General features: G+C 36.1%; 1 protein-coding gene across 1 annotated transcript; it reads left to right on the plus strand.

Annotated features, from left to right (window-relative positions):
• The first annotated feature begins 1,104 nt into the window (after positions 1-1,104).
• LOC109189553 lies at positions 1,105-2,715 on the plus strand. The gene has a single exon (XM_019340164.1). The coding sequence runs from the start codon at positions 1,105-1,107 to the stop codon at positions 2,713-2,715; it is 1,611 nt and encodes a 536-aa protein (XP_019195709.1).
• The last annotated feature ends 20,313 nt before the right edge of the window (positions 2,716-23,028 follow it).

The raw sequence follows: 23,028 nt of genomic DNA on the forward strand, positions 1-23,028 counted from the left end.
TGTCACACTTTTGAAAGAATATATCGATGTATTTGCATGGACATATAAGGAGATGTCAGGGTTGGACCCAAAGGTAGCCGTGCACCGCTTGGCAGTGAAAAAGGGGTGTCGCCTGGTTAAGCAAGCTCAACGGCGCTTCCGCCCCGAGCTCATTCCCTCAATCGAAGCAGAAGTCAACAAGCTTATAGAGGCTGGTTTCATTCGCGAAGTTAAATACCCAACTTGGATATCCAGCATTGTGCCTGTGCGCAAGAAGAATGGCCAAATCCGCGTGTGCGTAGACTTTCGAGATCTTAATGTTGCATGCCCGAAAGATGACTTCCCGCTCCCTATCACAGAGTTAATGATAGATGCTATAACTGGACACGAGATCATGTCATTCATAGATGGCTCATCCAGTTACAATCAAATCCGCATGGCGCCAGAAGATGAGGAGTTTACAGCGTTTCGTACGCCAAAAGGTATCTACTGCTACAAAGTGATGCCCTTTGGTCTGAAAAATGCAGGTGCTACATACCAAAGGGCCATGCAGACTATATTTGACGACATGCTGCATAAAATGGTGGAATGTTACGTAGACGACTTGGTTGTGAAGTCGAAACTTCGCACAGATCACATGATGCATCTAAGACAGGTATTTGACCGCTTGCGGAAGTTTCAAATCAAAATGAACCCCCTGAAATGTGCTTTTGGGGTTGCTGCTGGCAAATTCCTTGGGTTTACTGTTCGACATAGGGGCATTGAGATCGAACAAGCAAAGATCGACGCTATAATGAAGATGCCTGAGCCAAAGAACCTTCATGAGCTTAAAATCTTGCAAGGGAAGTTGGCTTATATAAGAAGATTCATATCAAACCTAGCAGGAAGATGTCAGCCCTTTAGCCGGTTAATGAAGAAGGGTGGCCCATTTGTATGGGATGAGGCCTGCAAGAATGCTTTCCAAAGCATCAAGTCCTATTTAATGAAGCCTCCTGTGCTGACTGCTCCAATTCCAGGACGCTCGTTGATCCTTTACATCTCTGCCCAAGAAAGCTCGGTGGGTGCTTTACTTGCACAAGAGAATGATAACGGGAAGAAAATGCCCTTTATTATTTAAGTAGAATGATGACGCCAAATGAGCTCAAATATCTGCCAATTGAGAAGTTGTGTTTGGCCCTTGTATTCGCCATCAGGAAGCTCAAGCATTATTTCGAAGCGCATACAATTCGACTAGTTTCCAGGGCAAACCCAGTGAAGTATGTCATGTCAAAGGTTGTTCTTTCCGATCGACTTGGTAGGTGGTACTTATTATTTCAACAGTTTGAGATCACTTATGTACCACAGAAGTCCATCAAGGGGCAAGCCTTAGCAGATTTCCTAGCTGATCATCCAATTCCTGCCGAATGGGAGCTGTCCAGTGACCTACCTGATGAGGACGTGCATGTGGTTGAAGTTTTACCTCCATGGAAGATGTACTTTGATGGAGCGGCACACAAAGAGGGGGCAGGCGCTGGAGTTGTCTTTGTTACGCCTGAAGGGGAAGTGCTTCCTTATTCATTTACCTTGACAGAACGCTGCTCGAATAATGTTGCCGAGTATCAGGCACTCATTTTGGGACTTGAAATTGCAGCCAATATGAAGCAACAAAGGGTTAACATATACGGGGACTCCAAACTAATTATGAACCAAGTACTTGGGGTTTACGAAGTAAAAAAGCTTGAGTTGATCCCATACAACAGTTATGCGAAGACGCTCCTGCATTGGCTAGGAGATGCTACGATGGAGCATATTCCAAGGAAACATAATAAGCAAGCTGATGCCTTAGCTGCTTTGGCTTTAACTATATCACATCCTATAGATGAGGCTCGGCTACGAGTGTGCCAAAAATGGGTGGTCCCTCCAATCTTCGAGGACGATGGCTCTCTTGACGACATTGTTGAACTCCCGACTGCTTCTGTCTATGAGGTAGATAAAGAGGATTGGAGGCAATCATTGATTGACTACCTTGTTGATGGGAAGTTACCCCAAGACCCTCGTAAGAGGGTAGATGTAAGACGTCGAGCTCCTCGCTTCATATATTTCAAGGATGCTCTATACCGACGCTCGTTTGATGGTGTGTTTCTTCGATGTTTAGGCGAAGAGGAAGCTTTACAAGCGATGGAGGAGGCTCACTCTGGAGTGTGCGGTGCTCATCAGTCTGGTCCTAAGTTACATTTTCACATCAAAAGAATGGGTTACTACTGGCCTACGATGGTGAAGGATTGCATAGACTATGCACAGAGATGTCAAGCATGTCAATTTCATGCGAACTTTATCCATCAACCTCCTGAACCGCTACATCCGACGGTAACATCGTGGCCATTTGATGCATGGGGGCTCGATATGGTTGGTCCTATTACACCCAAGTCATCAGCAGGGCATTCGTATATATTAGCAGCCACCGATTATTTCTCAAAGTGGGCTGAAGTAGTGGCTTTAAAGGAAGTGAAGAAGGAAAATGTTGCAGATTTCATCCGAGTTCACATTATCTATCGTTTTGGCATCCCTCGGTATATCCTAACCGACAACGGGAAACCATTCGATAATAAATTGATGGATAAAATCTGCAAACTTTTTGAGTTCGAGCAAAGAAATTCATCAGCTTATTATGTAGCTGCAAATGGACTTGCCGAGGCTTTTAACAAAACTCTATGCAATCTACTAAAAAAGGTGGTGTCGAAGTCAAAGCGTGATTGACAAGAGAGAATGGAAGAAGCACTGTGGGCATACAGAACTACATACCGTACACCAACACAAAGCACTCCATACTCACTGGTTTATGGGGTTGAAGCAGTCTTGCCTCTTGAACGCCAAATACCTTCTCTAAGGTTAGCTATCCAAGAAGGCCTTACAGACGAGGATAATGTAAAGTTGTGGTTGGCAGAGTTAGAAGCTCTCGATGAGAAGAGATTGCAGGCTCAACAAAGTTTAGAATGCTATCAAGCTCGAATTTCTAGAGCTTTCAACAAAAGGGTAAGGATTCGCTCATTTCAGGTTGGTGACAAGGTGTTGGCGGTTCGTAGACCTATCATTATTACAAGGAAAACTGGGCACAAGTTCACTCTAAAATGGGATGGACCTTACGTAGTACAAGAAGCATACTCAGGAGGTGCTTACAAGCTAATTGATGAAGATGGTGTGCGAGTTGGCCCTATTAACGGGAAATTCTTAAAGATCTATCATCCCTAAGCACACGGACTACATAATGAATGATATCCACCAAAAATGCAGCACGTGGTTAAACTACTAATGCATCTCGCTTGTCTATGGGTGGGCCCAAGTCATAGACGCTCCTGACCCGCACGAGCTTAAACTGTGTAAGGTAAACTCCTGGCCCGCATGAGTTTAAACTGTAAACGAACCTACTTATTCAAATGGCCCTTTGAACTACGTTTGACTTGATCTCCTCTGTAGGAGTACGTAGGCAGCTTAGAAACGCTTCCTCTTCTAAGTTCAGTCATAACTAAAATAAACCCCTTTGTGTCCCCTTTTATGTCACGTTTGTTCGAATAATGTAGATGTATTGGAGATGGGTCATCTCTGTTCATGTTGTAATTACGGGTGAATTCTTTTGCCAGATTTCTATTAGAGTGACTCGTTTGGGTTTAGACTTAGTTGCTTCTGTTCATGCTCAAGTTCAATTGTTTGCAAGTATTATTGTTGAAAAGATAAGAGAATTCAAGTCGTATTCAAGTCTTGTTTCTAAGTATAAAACTCATGCGTTGTACAAAAAATCTAAAAAAAAAAAAATCTAAAGTATTCTAAAGCTCATGAGATCTTCCTTATACGCTTCCAGCTCTCTTTTGATTGAAGTAAGCTTTTCTTCATCTTCATCTGTCAACGTGGGGCAGTCTCGAATGGTTGTATGCAATAATGGTTGTATACCACATGTGGATTACATATATACTATGTACATATATATACAACGTTAGTTTATTATTATTATTATTATTATTATTATTATTATTATTATGTAACATTAGAGTTGGTGGGCTTTTCTAATATAACATTATTATATTATGTTATATTAGTTGTTATCAAGACATTGCAAGACAAAAGAAAGTAATAAAAAATTACGAAAGGAAAAAAGAAGAAAGCAAAGTAAAAAAAGAGAGTGAAAAAAAAGAAGAAGAAAAGACAAAGCAAAAGAAAAGAAAAAAACGAAACAGAAAGACAAGAGCAAAGAATGAAAAGAGAGTTAAAAAAAAAAAAGAAGGAAAAAACAAAAGAAAAGGGAAAGTGAAAAACGAAGGGAAAAAAATGAAACAATAGGAACTGAAAAATGAAGGGAAAACACAAAAAAAGAGAAAAAACGGAAAAGAGTGAGGCCCCAGGATGGTATGCTGTGAAACTTTGTTGAATGTACGTGGGCCCTGGTTGAGTTAATGATTTCTTTCATTCCCCATAAACATGACAGCAACATCTTTATCACGTGAAGGCTTTGAGATTTGTAAACCAGTATCAGCAAATGCACGTTGTTCAGGCTTTGGCCTCTGTTTCGAGTCTCTCTACAAAATGACGCGAGCCTCTCTACAATAGAACAAGGAGTCATAGTCTCATGCGGAAAAGTCTAGCAGCCTTAGCTATGTAGAGCAAACTCCGGTGACTTCTGGACCCAGCAGCGCCAACTCTTAGCGGCGACGATCGGCATCCGGCAGCAGCAGAAGATCAACATCCATGGTTCGTGGTCTCGCGGCATCAGTTTCCAGTGGCCTTCAAAAAAAAAAAAAAAAAGACTTCCGGGAGCAGCGATTCTCGACAGATGCAAAGCTTCAGCATAGCGGCGGTCTCCCAACCCGTGCGAATTTGATGAAGAACAAATTCCGGTGGATAGCAGTCCGACGCAACAAACCTCCTACGGCAATAAAAAAGCACACACAAAAAAAAAAAGCAATCGGCGACTTATGTGAAGAGCTCCGGCAACTTCCTGAAAAAAAAAAAACAACAAAAATCCCCCTGCAACAGCCACTGCACGGTGAAGAAACAGAGGGTGAACAACATTCGGTTGCAGTTGAAACTTCCAACAACAGTAACCTCCAACAATTCCAGCAGCCCGGCAACCTCCAACTAAAAAAAACAACAACAACAAAAAAACCTTCCGGCAACTCGTTCTTCCATGTGATTAACGGAATTCTTTGAAGAAGTTGATGGCGACGGTCGAAAAAAAATCAAACAGATCGATCGTCTGTTTTATGGGTTCGTTCTTCCTGGTCCTGAAGATGGAACGTATGTGGAAGATGAAGATAAAGAGGTTAGGAATAAGATTTTACCTTACTGAAAGGGCAGACTATGAACAGCTTCTCTGAAACCTTCTATTTTAAATCTTGATCACGGTGGTAGAATAATGGGATTCGACTTTATTTATAGATGGCTTTGAGTGTTCGATGTTGAGTTAGATTGCGAAAGCTAAGGAGTTCAAAACTTTAAATTCCAATCAGGATTGGAGTTGGAAGTATAGTAGGATTCTATACTTGTTGTTACGCTAATGGATTAATTTTACTTAGCTATAAGTTAATCAATGGGTGCAATGGCGAAAATAGTTAATGGATTATGGACAACAAAGTTGTAAACTTGTAATTAAGGTGGTCAAGGCAGAGGAGTTGGATTGTTGTTGGGCTTTGAAGTGGCCTAATCTTGACATCATGTAATGCAACTTGATTAAAATGATATTGGGCTTCGAGATATTCAGTATGCGTCAGTGAGCTCAGTATTCAACATGGCAAAGTCTTAAAATGTTTGGGTCCATGGAGTTTAGATACACCACGACCAGTTTAAAGGACTGTTTGTTAAATGTTCGAGACTTTCTCGTTCCAAGCAGCATGTCCAGACAAGTCTCGAGGGGGCAATTTGTAGACACAGAAAAATTGAACCCGAAAAATAGACGGATAAAATTGTTATTGGGCCGACGTCGAGATTGATGATTGGACCGATTTAATTAATTGGATCATAGAAGTCAATTTAATTTGATTTAATTAGCCCAATTAGAATTTAATTTGGGCTATTGAATTAATTAATTAATTTGGCCCAAATCCATTTCATATTTGAATTTAAGTTATAATTTTAATTTAAATATAATATTAATTTTATTATATTTGAATTAGATAATTATAATTTAATTTGAATTTGAATTTCATTATACGATAATGAACCTAAACTTGATCTCGAACAAGGTTCATTTTCCTAGAATAATTAATTAATTAATTAATTAATTAATTAATTAAAGTGGGAGTTTGTTGAGGAATGTTGGTTAGGCTTCTAGTATAAATAGAGCCTTCATTTTCATTCCAAAAACACACTTGAAAGCTTGAAGAACTTGAAGACTTAAGGAGTTGAGAGCATTTGAAGAGCCTTAAGGCATTGAAGAACGCTTGAAGTTGAAGGCATTTTTTGTTGATTTTGCAGGCAATTTGAATCCATTGCAGGTACTTTGGAGCTTTGCATAATTGATTGTCTCGAAGATATTGAAGTCTTTTGAAGGCGTTTGAGGATCTTAAAGCAGCTTGAATCCATTGCATGTGTTTTGAAACTTTGCAGGGTTGATTACTTCTAAATTCTTGACGCTCGTTGTTGGAAGTTACGCAACTTAAATCCCGGAAGCTACGTCACTTGAATCCCGGAGGCACACGCCAATTGAATCCCGGAGGCTACGCTAATTGAATCCCGGAGGCACTTTCATAGATAACGTCAGTGAAGAATCAGAGGACTAGACAGAGATTTTGTACCTGCATTGAATTATACACACACTGTACAAGGAATTTTGTGAATATATATACAAAGTTTACTTTTTTGTGTTTACATGGGCACTTTTAGTCTTTCTTATAACTTTTTCTATTTTTAGTAAGTACATTTTTGGCTCTTCATATTTTTATTTTGTTATTTTTTCAATTTCAACCAGTTTAATTCATTTAGAACTTTAGGTAACCTTTGATTTTTAGTAACCATATTTTTCAACTGATTTTTAGTAAAGTTCTAAACGAATTAAACCGGTTGAAATCGAAAAAATAACAAAAGAAAAATATGAAGAGACAAAAATGCCCTTACTAAAAATAGAAAAATTCATAAGAAAGACTAAAATTATCCAAAAAAAATGATATTTTGGGATGTAAAATGATAAAAAAATAGTCTGAAACTAATTTTGAAATTGCCACGAAAAACAAGTCACCTCTAGTGAAATTAATTCTTTTTTAAATGGTTGGATACACTTTTCAAATTGATATGAAATTATCTGCTAATTTTACGAAAACATTCGCTCATGAATTATTTGTTGCCTTGGAATAGTTTGGGGAAAAGATAACCGGCATTCCAAACTTGCACCTACTCCGACCCATATCCATTCAATTTCATACTCTGTTTTGTAGTAATCTGCCTCACCCCATTAATATATATATATATATAGGGACGCACTCAGGTGCGAATAAGTACCCAGGAAGGAAATGCGAACGAATCAGCGCGTGACACGTGTCCAGATCTAATAACTTAAAAAAAAACGCGGTGGTATTTTCGTAAATAATTGAACATCGAAGTGCAAGTAAAATCTCTTATAAGTGCACACCTATAAGTGCATGTAATTTTGCCTTGTTAGCATTCACTTTCCGCAACTATTCATGCACCTGAGTGTGCTTATAACTATATGTGCAACTATTTATAACTATAGGTGCAACTACTTATAACTATATGTGCACCTACTTTCACCTATAAGTGCATGTAATTTTATCTTGTTAACATTCATTGATCTGAGTTCAGCGGGTAGTAATACTCCTGAAAACCACTCGCAAACATTCATACACCTAGATGCAACTACTTATACCTATGTGTGCAACTACTTAGAACTATAAGTGCAACTATTTAGAACTATAAGTGCAACTAAGTATTGATGCTCAGTGTAAATTTTTACTTGCACCTATAATACATTTTACATGCACTTGTAATATATTTTACTTGCACTTCGATGTTCAATTATTTACGAAAATGCCACCGCGTTTTTTAAAAAAATCAGTGGTTCTCATCCATTAGATCTGGACACGTGGACGAACAGAATTCATTCCTATTTCGCGCCTGGGCGAGCCGTTCGCACCCGAGTGCAACTCTATATATATATATATATATATATATATATATATATATATATAGGATCATATGAGAACACTTGCTTAGGTGAGGACGTAGAACAAATCATGTGCATCCATCTAATATTTTTTAATGGTCTAGATTAGATTAAGTGTGCTTGCACACATTTAATTCGCGTTCGCACACACTTAATCTAATCTAGACTATTAAAAAATATTAGATGGATGCACACGATTTGTTCTTACGTTCTCACCTAAGCAAGTGTTCTCTTTGGAACCCTACTCTCTCTCTCTCTCTCTCTCTCTATATATATATATATATATATATATATATATATATATATATATTTATTTATTTATTTATTTATTTATATATATAAACAATATTAATATTAATATAATAATAATAATGAAAAATTGGGTCAATTTCTTAAATATTGCAAACCTTATAGTTTATGACTCTAAACCCTATTCGGTTGTTTAAAAATTTCTGTTATGCATTTCAAATGACAACAAAATAACTGGAGGAGATTATCGGCAAATGGTCCACACAATGTTACGTAAACTATAATAAAAATTACATTTTTAATATATCAAATGTACATTATTTTTGTATTAAATGTATATTATACAATATAATGTACACTCAGTACACAAATAATGTATATCTTCTGAATACAATATACATTATTTCTGTACTGAATCTACATTATTTTGTATTGAATGTATATTATTTTACAATATATAAAATATCGTCCACACAACTTATGTGGATTGGAGATTATCAAAATGGGCCTTTTTTATTTTATTTTATTTTTTTATTATTATTTTTTAATTTAGAGTTGGATCTTCACTTTCACTTTGATCAAACTCGGCCCAAAAAAATTGTGTATTCAATTGATTACATTATAATTTATATATTACTTTCAAAAATTTTATGGACCATAACTCTGACAAATTATTGTGTGAATTATGAATATTAAGTACATTTTTAATATATTAAAAGTATATGATTTTTTTTTTTTTACTGAAGGTACATTATATAAAATAATGTACCCTTAGTATATTAAAAATTTATTTTCAAAAAATGTACTTTACGTACATAAATAATGTATCATTAGTATATTAAAAATGTATTTTTTTTATTTATAGTCCCATGGTCCATGCAATAATGATTACCATAACCCCCCCCCCCCCGGATCGTCTTCTTCCTCGTTATGCAATTCTAAAGTGGTGAATGATATCCTGTCATATTTTTCCAAAAAGAAATAACCATGTTTGGCCATAATTAATCTCTATTTTGCTTTTAAAATATGGGAGAGAAACAATTTAAATATATTTTTCTCATATATTGGAATATGGTAGAGTCATATATATATATGATGGAATAGTATAAAAAATAGTATTTAAAAGTTGAAATGTTTTCATTTGATTTGTGGAAAATAATTAAGAAAGAGTTGAATATAAATTTAATTGAAAAGAAATTACTTAGAATATTAATTTTGTTTGGTTAATGGAAATAAGTTGTTGGAAATAATTAATATAAAGACTTAAATATCCATATATCTAATCTAAAAACATAATAAGTTCTAATGATGGTTATACCCCTTGTTTTTGTTCATTTTTAATTGCTAATTGTCTTGTACATTGTTTTATTAATGTTGTACATTATATTTTTCTTGTCAAAAATGTACAAACAGATCTGTTACTGTTAAATATATTTAACTGCCGTTAAATTCACAACTAGGCCACTATCATTTCCCTCCTTTCTAGATATACTTCCCCTCCTTCCGTCCTTATTTCTAGCGTAAGAAGCTGCTGAGACACAATCAATCATTCACTACCATCATTCTTTCCCTAAGAACTGCCGGACATTAAAGGATTGAAGCAATTCGAAGCAGAGATTCCGTTAAAGGATTGATGCAATCTGAAGTAGAGATTTCGTTAAAGAATTGAAACAATCCAAGGGATTCAATGGGTTTGATCGTTGATCGCTGTTCAATGTCCAAGTGGAGTGATTGGTGCATGTTTTCTTGTAATTTTATTCATCAAAGGTAAATTTTTTTTGATTAATTTTGTTAATTTCATGAGATTGGGATGACAATTCAACAATTTAAGGTAATTTTATTGGACTTAAATTGATGATTGTATAGAATTTAGAAATTAATTTAAATTGAATTTAGTACTGACTGGTCCTGCAATTTTGTTTGCAATTAATAATATTTAGCAGGTATGTAGCTATTTAAAGACTCCATTGCACAGAGAAGGCACCACGCAACTATTGCTGCATTTTTCTTTTTTTTGTTCTCTAAAAATTTAGTGTGTTTCTCCCTACACAAGTTTCTTGACAGGTTTGTTTTTCTTAACAGCTTTAATTCATTCTTTATGTTGTTATTAATTTGATTTTTTTCTCTTAATGTGTATAAATATGTGATATTCAGTGATGAGTAATCAATCAACTCCTATGTTCACCAAACCACTGTACATTTGCTTACCATTATCCAAATTATTACACTTGTACAAGTAAACAGTTTACTTGCTGAGAGAGAATGAAATATCTTTTATGTATAAGTAGAAATTATCCAAAATAACAGAGAAAATGAAAAGAAACCAGACGGCTGAAACACACCCGTACATAAGCCTTTCAATAAAGTCCTCTTCCTTTCATCTGTTAGTTTATGTGTAATTTGCCTTTATGCTTTATTTGAAAAATCACAATTATCCTGCTAATGCCTGCCAGATGAAAGTGGAAATTAAGATGACTGATATAATTTACTAGTTGTATTTTATAATGTTTGCAAAGGTGGGGGAAAAAGGAATTCTGTGTGTGTTTAGTTGCAAAACTGTTATATGGGTGTCTAATTGCATGGTCATGGGAGGGGATCATAGTTCTCATTATAGGCCATGATCATCACAGGTTTTCATCTTAGAATCTTAATGTCTAAAATTGATGTTGCCACTTGATTATATTCTATCGCTGCATATGTCTTTCTGGTGGTGACGGAGAAATATGAGAAATACAATAATCTTTGCATTCTGTTTAGAAGTGTATAACCACCCATGAAATCCTACCTGTTTGTTTCTCAACCGATCAACTCTTGTCTTTCTTATGAGTGCAAAGTTTCATTTTTATTTGCATGTCTGATGTATTATAATATATTTATAATTGCTTAAATACGAGGGTAATGATGTATAATAGCTGAAAAGGTACTTCAATTGTAGGCAAAATGGTAGGGATTCGTAGATTAATAATCTACTGTAATGTATAAACCAAATTGCTATTAACAACGTTTTGTGATATGTGTTTAGATATGTTTCGTGGTTGTTTTTTAATTAATTGTTGGAGTGTAATGTGATTTAAATTCCAAACATGCATGACAAATCTAATATGTTGTTTCTTAACAACTTTAATTCATTCTTTATGTTGTTATTAATTTGATTTTTTTCCCTTGTATAAATATGTAATGTAATGCTTCCCTTGTGATTTTTTTCCCTAGCATACTGCTTCAATTCTTCTTGGATGTTAAAATGCTGCACAATTTTCTACCTCTGTAATCTGGGTTAAATAATGAAGTTTAGTTTGTTTCTAGCTTTCATTTAATTTGGATGGATTTAAATAGGGATCGGAGTTTTGCCCTGAGTAGGAAGTTTCTAACCTATGTATGGAATATGTTGTTTCCCTTAAGCTAATTTTTGTGATCCTGTGTTTATACCTCTGTTTGTCCCTGTCTCATTTTGTTAATTTTTTTTTCATTAATTTCTTACTGACAATGTGAGTGTTGGTATGAGTGTTGTGAACTTGTAATATACCAAAGTTTATGAGTTCGAATTTTACTGTTAAGAGTTCGTTTTCATAATACAAATAAGTCAAAAATCTTACAAAAACCAATCTTGATGTTGAATGCCTAGCACAAGTGTCATCTTACTGAGGATAATGCGTGTATTGAGTTATGAAAATGGCAGAAAATTAAAAGACAATGCTGACTTTTTGTGAGTGGAAAATACTATTTTAAGCAGGCCTTAGAAATTGTCTGTTGCTACAAGATAGTGCCTTTATACTCGGCGAGCATGTACAAGACTCGTGCTATAGCTGTTTGTTTTAGTGAAACCCATTGTCTCAACTCTCTACACAGCCACCTTTGATTCAATATAGATAGATCTACACCAAGTGTTTCATTTTTTGTAGTTGCTGAACTCCATCCCTCCCTTTAAATGAGATCATGAGATCCCATCACCACCATTCACACATTTAAATTTGATGGCTAAGATTAAAAGATATTTAGGAACTAATTATGGTCAGATTCTAAGCATAGAGAGATTCACGTAATTGTGTAGTTGTATTTATTTTTGGGAAGAATATTAATATATTATTATGCACAGTAATAGCCTACGTAAGAATGGTAATTAGTAATCATACCATTTAATTTCATAGATTTTCTATATGTTTCATGGTACGCACTGACCGGAGAAAGGAAAAGACGGAGGTGGCTTGTGCATTCGAAGCTAAAACGGTGAAGAAGTCTGGTTGGGTCCGTGTGCATGGCGTGTGCGACATCCGGTATGTGTGCCGTTTAGTGTGTTTTTAAATTTGGTTGTTTGCATAGCTTGTGCGTTCGTAAGTTATGGCATGTGCAACATCTTAAACAAAGTCATGTTGTTGCCGGAGTGTTATGCACGGGTGTATATGGTATGTGCGATGTGTGCGAGTAATTGATTAGGTGAAGGCGTGTATTGTATATTAGGAGAGCAACAGTACGGGTACTTTTAATTGGGAAGGGAAATATACTCATAATATGTTAGGGTGTGGGAGCATGAATTTGTGAAGGCTTATGCAACATCTTATGTTGGCAATGTAATTTGAAGTGGTTGATAAGTTTAGGGGTGTTAGCGAACAGAGCTTTCGGCAAAGTACTCGTGTTCGTGTTCGGTAAGCGTTTGTTTATGTTTGTTTGTTAAGGTAAACGAACATTAACAAACAAAATTTAGAGCTCGGTTAATAAACGAATAGAGCTTGAACAGTTGTAAGCTCGTTTGCAAAGAGATCGTGAACAAGCTCGTTTGTGTTCGTTTACAAATGTTCGTGAACAAGCTTGTTTATGTTCGTTTAATAATGTTCGTGAACAAGCTCGTTCGTGTTCGTTTAATAATCTTTGTGAGCATGTTCACAAACATATATATTATATTATATTAGTTTTGTAATTGTGTTGTTTGTTTGACTATTGTTCGTGAACGTAGATTATTTATTGTTCACGAACGAATTGTGATCATGGACATGTGAAGGTGTTTGTTTATTAAGTGTCCATGAACGTAAATGAATATGTTCGTGAACGCGCTTGTTAATGAACATGTTTGTGAACGTGTTTGTTAACGTTAATGAACACGTTTGCGAACGTGCTCACGAACGTTTACAAACACGTTCGCGAACATGTTCGTTAATGTTAACGAACACGTTCGTGAACGTGTTCGCGAACGTTAACGAACGCTTAACAAACGAACACAAACAAGATTTTCAAAAACATTAACAAACGAACACGAACACGAACACCCCAAATTCCTTAACAAACGAACACGAACAACCTCCATTCGTTTATGTTCGGTTCGTTAACAGCCCTAGATAAGCAGAAGGTAAAATAAAAATACCCACAGCATGTATACATGTTTTTGTAGCTTGAAAAGATGAATGAGTGTTTGCATGTTTGTTGACTAGTTGTGGTAATAATTTAATGAATGAGAACAGTTTATGTAAACCCGTGGGAATTGGTAGGAAGGAGTGACGTTTGTGCGAGTGTGTGGATTGGTATGTGCGTAATGTCCGATTTGTTTGGTTGAAGTCGGTAAAACTACCTAAACCAGAATAATCAGTACAGAAGATGGTATGTGCGTGAAGAAATGTGTAAAGGGGGCAGGAAATTATATAGTAATCGAAAACAAGAGATATCATTTTAATGGGTATGAAACGTAGTGGTAATTTGTGTGCGTATGGCAACATAATTTAGATATGTGTGGGGGATATAATTTATCATGTACTAAACTTTGAATCTACATATATATGTAACATAATTCCCAGGTGTGGGTGGTGCTGTAAACAATGAAGAAATGGATAATGGAGGCGATTGTGTTATGGATGTGTCGCCTGGCGAAAACTTGGATACCTGAATGTGACGCAAGCTTGAAACCATTTGAAGGACAGATATTCGATACAATGGAAGATGGGATTAAGTTCTATATGAACTACACTGGCACAGTTGGATTTGATGTGCGTCGTAGTTCCGATAAAAAAATCAAATACGGCCATATTCTGAAAAAACAAGTGGTATGTTCACGAGAAAGGTATAAGGACACAAAAGGTAAAGAGACTATCGAGGAAGGAACAACAAAACAGAAGCGCCGGCGGACCACGAACAGAGTAGGATGCCTTGCTAGACTCGTATTGAAGTTGCATAGTGAGGGGAAGTATGTATTAAAGACAGAAACACCCTACAAGACAAAATCATCATAAAACAATGAACAAGGAGTCCATACAGTAGAACGTACCTTGAACAACAACGGAGGAAGATCCACGCCGTCGCAATGAACGCCTAGATGAGGAGCCGTCCATGGGGAAAGTTGATGAGCGTCGACGAACAAGAGAGTAGAAGACGGTTGCGGCCTGTCGATGATCGCTGACGATCGAGAGAGAAGAAGATGGATGGCCTGCGGATGTATTGAATATTGACGCTAACGAGGAAACCGGAAAGACACTAATTAAGCCAATGTCGGGTAAGGAAAAAAGAATCGGCGCATCAAAATAAAAACGGCAACAAAATAATGACTCATGGCTAATTACATTAGTACCCCCAAATTAAATACAGCATCTCATTCTAGGCTTAATCTTGCCTCCAATCACAGCCGCTCAAAACCAAAAATAAACGCACAGGATCGAGCCTCACGATCTCATTTTAATTAGGTACCTCACCTGATCCAAAATATATATATATATATATATATATATATATATATATATATATATATATATATATATATATATATATATATATATATATATATATATATGGATTCTAATGACAAAATTAAAGATTACAGATTAGAGTATTGTATGATGCGTTTAGAGAGCTAACTATAGCCCACAAATAGTAGCATAACCATATTTGGGTGGATTTATACTGAAGTTAACACATGATGAATTATTCAGGTGGGAATAGGGGATGTGATGGTTCACATATTATTGGATTCCCATACAACAACATGAAGTTAGAAGGGAGACAACTCAAACTGGAAGAAAAAGACATTTAAACAAATTTGATTCATATCGAATAGCTTTTACATCAATGTGTTTTTACTTGAGAAATTTTATTTCAAATTACAAATGTCAATGTTCAGCATAATGTGAATTACTTGTGAAAAAAAATCAAAAACATCCACAAAATACATTATAGGTGAATATTTTCGAAACATCGCCAAATTAAAAAAATAAAACTTCATAAATGCAATTCATGTATTTGAAAATGATTTACTAAACGAGTTAAAACATTGGGCACAAGTTTTCGCGCAAAGCGCGTAGAAGAAACTAGTAGTAAAGATATATGTGAGAGTAATATATTAAATTTATGTTATAACTTTCTCTTAAAAGTGTAAAAAAATGAAATACCAAAAAAAAAAAAAAGGAAGGAATTGATTTTTTTCAAGTTTGAAGAATTCATTTACCATTGAAATAAATTATCTATTTGAAATTGGTGGTTATAGGTTCGAACTTCCGTGGTAGAAGCTTAGATTCTATGGGGCTGAAAATGTTTAAGAAAGTATAAAACATATATTACTTTGTAAAGAATTATGAGTATGTAAAAAATAATATAAACTATATTTTTTCAAAAAAATTTTTGAGGAAATTTTTTTCTCAATGATGGGGACATGGGACCCCGGGGGCCCATTTTATTGAAAAGTCTTGGCCCAAGGGGTTGGCAAAGAAGTTCAAGGGGGGTGTGAAAAGTATGTTCTGAATAGGTGTCAAACTTATGACCTCTAGCATAACAACAAAAGTACCTACTACCCAAGCCACTCAAGATATCACATATTAAAAGGTAGAATGCTCTATTTACCCGTGTGAAGATTGTTGACATCAAGGTAGTAGGGGGGACACATGTGTGGCAAATAATGAAGACTAGTTGATTTCGTACATTTGCCAAGCATCCGAAAGGTCTTCAACACTAAGGCACCCTTGCCTCCCCTTTAGACATCATCCCTTAAAATTATAATAACCTCCCTAGCTTGGTGGTTTCTAGTTTTAACCTCTAACCCATATACCAGGGTTCGATTGCTAATAACAGCATTATTATTCCTAGCCCACTATTTGGGCTTTATACGTACTCTTTTGAAACTAGCGCCCCGAGCAATAATACCACTACTTTCCTACCCCTCGTTGTGTACTTCCATTCTCAGTTTAAGATGGACCTGGTACCGACAAAACCATCATTGGCACAGTTAGTGGGGAACGCTACCAAAAGCACGTGTTCCTAGTTTCTACCTGTTTTACCCTTTCCCTTTATGTAATCAAACCTGAGGTACGCCAAAATAGCTGAATCACAAATCGAATGTTCGCTGTACCCATAATAATGACTTAGCCGATAAGGCGGGGGTCTATCCGTTTTGTGAGGGTCGGTTCCCTACCCATTGAACGTGCATGAAAGGTCCGACTAGCACTTTAGCCATTAGAAGAAAAGCTATCGTTGGCAAAACCAACCGAGGTCACTCAGAGTTTGGACCCACTGTTCAACCCTTGGTCCGGGATATTGCCATTGTCATTGGTGGATGGTCTATGCAACAATAGGGCAAGACGCAACCCAATAGTTGACCGCTGACTTGAACACTCAAGCAAATCATACTCTTACCTAACTCAGAACTCCATGAGCTAGGAAGAGGGCACTACCAAGGAGGGGGCTCTAGTGCAAGGGGCTCGATGCCGCAACTAGACCAAAAATTAAAGAACCCGACATGAAGGAAGCTCGAATCTATACACGAGGAGCCCACAGATGAGAGTATCGACCATACCCCGACCATTAAGGACCCGCAGGTTGGGTAGTGGCCTTGGACCAAGCAACAACACCTTGGTGGGATAGAAAGCAGCTTGGAGAGGTAAGACAAAACACTTTTTATTATTTTGTTATTACTCTTCACCCCTTTTCCATACTAGGCTTGGTGGGCAGGGTAGGCTGCCGCGAACAGTACAGGTCGCAATGTGGAGGGGCGACCTGTGCACATCGCCATGTTGGGTTTGCTCTGCATTGGAGGCAACCCATATGCACACTCCATACTAGGCCTATAGGGCAGGGTAAGCGACCCATGTACCATACAGGTCGCAATGCAGCGGGGAAACTTGTACACATCCCCATGTTGGGTTTGCAATGCATCGGAGGCAACCACATTCACACACCACACTAGCCTGCAGGGCAGGGTAGGCAGCCTGCGCATTGTTTGGTTACTAAGTAGAAGGGGCGACTTGTACCCATAATCATTTTGGGTTCGCAATGCACCGAAGGCGGCCCACATGCATATCATTGTACCAAGCCTGTAGGGTAGGCGGGCAGCGTATCGTTCGGTCACTAAGCAAAGGGGATGACTCGTACTCATAATCATGTTGGGTTTGTAATGCATCGGAGACAGCCCACATGCACATCATCGTATCATGTCTGTAAGGCAAGGTTGGTGGCCCGCGTATCGTATGGTCGCAAAGAACCGGAGGCGACCAGTACCAGGAAAATCATGGTCAATATTATTATCCAGCTTTTTAGCGGTTAACTTATTATTATCCTGCTTCTTAGCGCTCGACATATTATTATCCTACTTCTCAACGGTCGACATATTATTATTTCTCCTCTCAGCGGTCGACATGTTATTATCCCACTTCATAGCGATCAATCATCTTTCTATCCCGCTTCTTAGCGGGTGACATATTATTATCCCGCTTCTCAGTGGTCGACATATTATTATCCCGCTTCTTAGTGATAGATATATAATTATCTCGCTTCTCAGTTGCCAACATATTATTATCTCGCTTCTCAACGGTCAACATATTTTTATCCCGCTTCTTAGCGATCGACATATCTTATTATGCTTCATAATGGTCGATGCATTTAATCTCATATCTCAGCAGTCAGTATATTACACTTCTCGATGGACCGCTTAGTTACCCCTCGGGGTGAGGAGTCCCAATGAGCCCGCAAGAACGGAAGGCGGCAGAAATCACTTTCTTTTTCTTACAAGGTTCTTGTGGGAGATTAGTTATCCTGACGAACCCATGCAGGGAAAGCGACACGGACCAAGCACCAATCTATTAAAAAGAGAGGAGAACCTTTCAGACTAGGAGGCGGGAGGGTCAAGCAATGTGGAAGGTCGGGAGTGTCTATACTTTCTTTGCCCGTCGAATACAACCAAAGAAAGTGGGGAACTCGTGATGGCGGCATGGGACCCCAGGGGACATTTTATTGAGAAAGTCTTGGCCCAATGGGGGTGACCCGAGAAGTTGGAGGGTGGTATGGGAGGGAGCAAAACATCGAATGAGATATTCTCAATGGGTGTCGAACCTGTGACCTCCAGCATAACAACACAATCACTAACCACCCAAGCCATTTAAAATATCATGTATTAAAAGTTATGATAATCTATTTATCTGTGTGGAGATTGTTGAAATCCAGGTAGTGGGAACACGTGTGCCCAATAATGAAGACTAGCCGATGTTGTACATTTGCCAAGCATCCGAAAGGTCTTCACCAACACTATATAAGGCACCCTTGCTTCCCTTTTAGACATCATCCCTTGGGATTATAATAACCTCCCTAGCTTGGTGGTTTCTTGTCCTACTTCTAACCCATACATTAGGGTTCGATTCCTATAGTAACATAATTATTATTCCTAACGTTGTGGTTGTTATTATTCTCATGTTCTCCTACCCTGCCACGCTAAGAAATGGAGTGTTTTGAAGTAGGCTCTGGCCCCGTAAGAAGTGTAGTTGATGGAGAAAATTGATTTTTTTCATAGATAAAAATAAGAAGTGTAGTTGATGGAGAAAATTGATTTTTTTTCATAGATAAAAATGAATAATATAGCATATTTTGTAGAGAGTGAATCACTAATTATGACATAGAAATTTAATATGAAAATCATAATAGTAAAAATCACGAGCCTTTTTAGGATAAGTCAAGTCGAAATCTACTATATATAATGTATAATACATGTACTAAAGTTGTCATGACCATGAGGTGAAAGGGAGAAAGAAATTGACATGTCCATGGTTTGAAAGGGAGAAAAATATATTGTACATAAGAGAAAGTTGTTCTTAGTTTGGAGTGAGTTTGGGATCATTTGTCTAATCATTGAGCTGTTACATAATCTCATATTCTTGCAGTTGAAATCTCCCCTAACATCAGGGTCACACAATCTCCATAATTTCTTGTATTAATTACCTCTTCTTTGACTATCTCATTCTTGATAATATAATGGATTAATATAATTCTGTTGACTCAAAAGAGTTTGTTAAGAGTTTTTGTGCAAAAATGAATACCAAACACAAAAGGAATATTAATTTCTATTTCTAGGAAAAGTACCACTGTTTATCACAGCCGAATAAGAATTAAGTGTTATAAATAGAAGCTGACATCAATAAGAGATTCACGCATCCAACATTAATCTTATGAGGTTCGAGAGTCATTGAGAAGAGTTACTAAATTTCACCTGAAAGTAGTACATGTGTTTAGGTTACAATAGTACGATAGGAAAGATCATCTATTGTGTAATATATGATTCCAAACAATGTACTTTCAATACTGAGCATTTAGTGGATTTAGGCAAATTCCCAAGTTGAGAAGTGCCTCGCAGATTAGGGTTGTTTGCCCAAACTGCATTACAATTTGTTTGTGTTAAAACTTCAATTTCAACATCCCTGTGTTCTTGATTTACGAATTTCAATTGGTATCAGAGTCAAACTGCTTAAGTTATTAGCAGAATCACAATGGAATTTCCCAGAGAAGGTCTTTTGAACAACAGACCACCTGCACTAGTTGGAACTAACTTCTCCTATTGGAAAGCTAGAACGAATATATATATATATATATATATATATATATATATATATATATATATATATATATATATATATATATATATATATATATATTTGGCACAAGGAGAAGGAGTCTGGAATGCTATAGAAAATGAGTGTAAAAACCCAGTCGATGATAACACTACAAGAAAAATCATGAATCGCAACGGAAACATCGCGACGGAGTGTAATCAGTTGTCGATTCGCGACGGTTTTCGCTACAGAACGTGTTCTGTCACAATTTTGCGTTGGAAACGGTGACGGAATTCAATTCCGTAGCAATTTTTGGCGCAATTTGAGAAAAAACCTGTGAAATTTTGGCGCCCACATTTTTGTGACGGATTTTGCGACAAAATTAAGTTATGTCACCACAACGGTGACGGCAAAGGCAACGGCCGATGGTTCCATCGCGATTTTGCGACAGAATTGGCGACGATAATAAATTCCGTTGCGATATTTGGCGCAAAGTGGAAAATATTCCCACATAATCTTTGCACAAAGGAATTGACGACGGAGGCTGACGACAGAAATTGCAACGGGTATTTTTTCCGTCACGAAAATATTTAAAATTTGAAGTAAAGTTTATTTTTGCTACAGAAAATGACGACGGAATCAATTCCTTAGCTAATATGTTGACACGTTGACGACAGAAAATGCGATGCCCTACATGTTTGTCGTGCTATGGCGATGGAATCGGCAATAGAAATTAACTTTGTTGCGATGTTTGGCGCAAAGATAGATTTGACGTTTGAGGTTGGCGACAGAACTTGCGACGATCGTTCTCTCCGTCACTAAAATATTTATTTTTTTAAGTAAAGTATATTTTCGCTACAGAATGAGATGATGGAGTCAATTCCTTGCCAATATTGTAACACATTGGCAATAGAAAATGCGACGTCCAACATGTCTGTTGCGCTATGGCGATGGAATCAACAGCAAAAATTAATTCTGTTGCGATATTTCACGCAAAGATAGATTGACGTTTGAGGTTGGTGACAGAACTTGCGACAATCGTTTTTTCGTAACTAAAATATTTGTTTTTTTAAGTAAAGTTTATTTCCGCTACCGAATGAGATGACGGAATCTATTCCGTCGCCAATACGTTAACATATTGGCAACAGAAAATGCGACGCCCCACATGTCCGTCGTGCTACGGCAATGGAATCTACAACGAAAATTAATTTTGTTGCGATGTTTGGAGCAAAGATAAATTTGACGTTTGATGTTGGCGACGAAACGTGCGACGATCGTTATTTCCGTTACTAAAATATTTAATTTTTTAAGTAAAATTTATTTTCGCTACAGAATTGGACGACAGAATCGTGTCCATTGCCAAGACGCCCCACATGTCCATCGCGCTACGGTGATTGAATCAACAATGAAAATAAATTTTGTTGCAATGTTTGGCGCAAATATAGATTTCACGTATGAGTTTAGCGACGGAACTTGTAACAGTCGTTCTTTTCCGTCGTGAGAATATTTAAACTTTTAAGTAAAATTTATAATCTTTCTAAAGAAAAAGTAAAATTTATAACATTTTAATTGTCAAATTGTGCACTAGGTTTGTTATTACAAGTGGAAAATTTCAAAATTTAATGTAAAACTGAAATTGCATATGAATTATTAAAAATTATTAATGTTATTAAATTTTATATATATATAAATGAAATATGAGGTTTATTCATTTATAAAGTTTTTTTATTTAATTTGATCTAGTAAAATAATTCTACTCGGTTAATGCATCATGCATGGCTAATATTTATTAAATAAATTAATTAAAATTTAATCATGTTTAATATGATTAAGCACACATTATTACAATACAATTATTTTTAAAAATCTAAATTAGATGTATAAAATAAAAATCTTTATCCTACTTAAAAAAATAAATTTCATAACATATTATATGTTAAGGTCCAACTTATAAATTTTGAGAAAAAAAAAAAAAAAACTAATCCAATCCGTTGTAATAACATGAACTATTATGATATTAAAATCTAGCCCAAATCTAATCCGACCCAACTAACCCTAACCCAACAACCCACCCGTGTGACGAAACTTGCAACAGTCGTTCTTTCTGTTGCAAGATTATTTTATTCTTTAATTAAAGTTTATAATATTTTAATGATCAGATTTTGCACCAAGTTTGGTATTAATAAAAGTGGGAAATTTTAAATTGCATATGAATTCATATGCTATAACTAAATTGCATAACTCTTTCATCACTACTCCCTTCATCTCATTTTACCTGTCGTACTTTCTTTTTTATTTTGTCCCGAAATATTATTTTCTTTCCAAAATTGAACGTAACTATTATTTTACATTTTTCAATTTGCCTTTTTGACTTGTTTAAATTTCTAGATAATTAATGAGGTAAGTACAATTGTACTTTGTACAAATGACACATACTTTTGAAGGGCAAAATTAGATAGTTAGAAACATTTGTTTTGTTGCATTAAAAACATGAAAAAAGCAAATGCGACAAGTAATTATGGACATATGGAGTATTCACAACATAAGTAGTATAATAATTTCACTTTTAACAAAAAATAAGTTAAATTTTACTGTCTAATCAATATTGTATTAAAAATATTTAATTTATTTTAATATGAAAAATTGTTAGGACATCATTTTTATTATCGATTATAACTATGTATAACAATAATCACTTTTACTACTACTTTTACGACAAGTTTAAAATACTCATTTTGATTATATTGAAAATAATCATTTTTATTCTATATTAATTATTTATAACCAATACTTTATAACCAACTATATATTGATAACTAAAATTTTTAAAAAATATTTGACCATTGATCGAATTGGAATATTTTGTTTAAAAATTTATTA

Source organism: Ipomoea nil, unplaced genomic scaffold (assembly GCF_001879475.1).
Source record: "Ipomoea nil cultivar Tokyo-kokei standard unplaced genomic scaffold, Asagao_1.1 scaffold1558, whole genome shotgun sequence".
NCBI lineage: Eukaryota > Viridiplantae > Streptophyta > Magnoliopsida > Solanales > Convolvulaceae > Ipomoea > Ipomoea nil.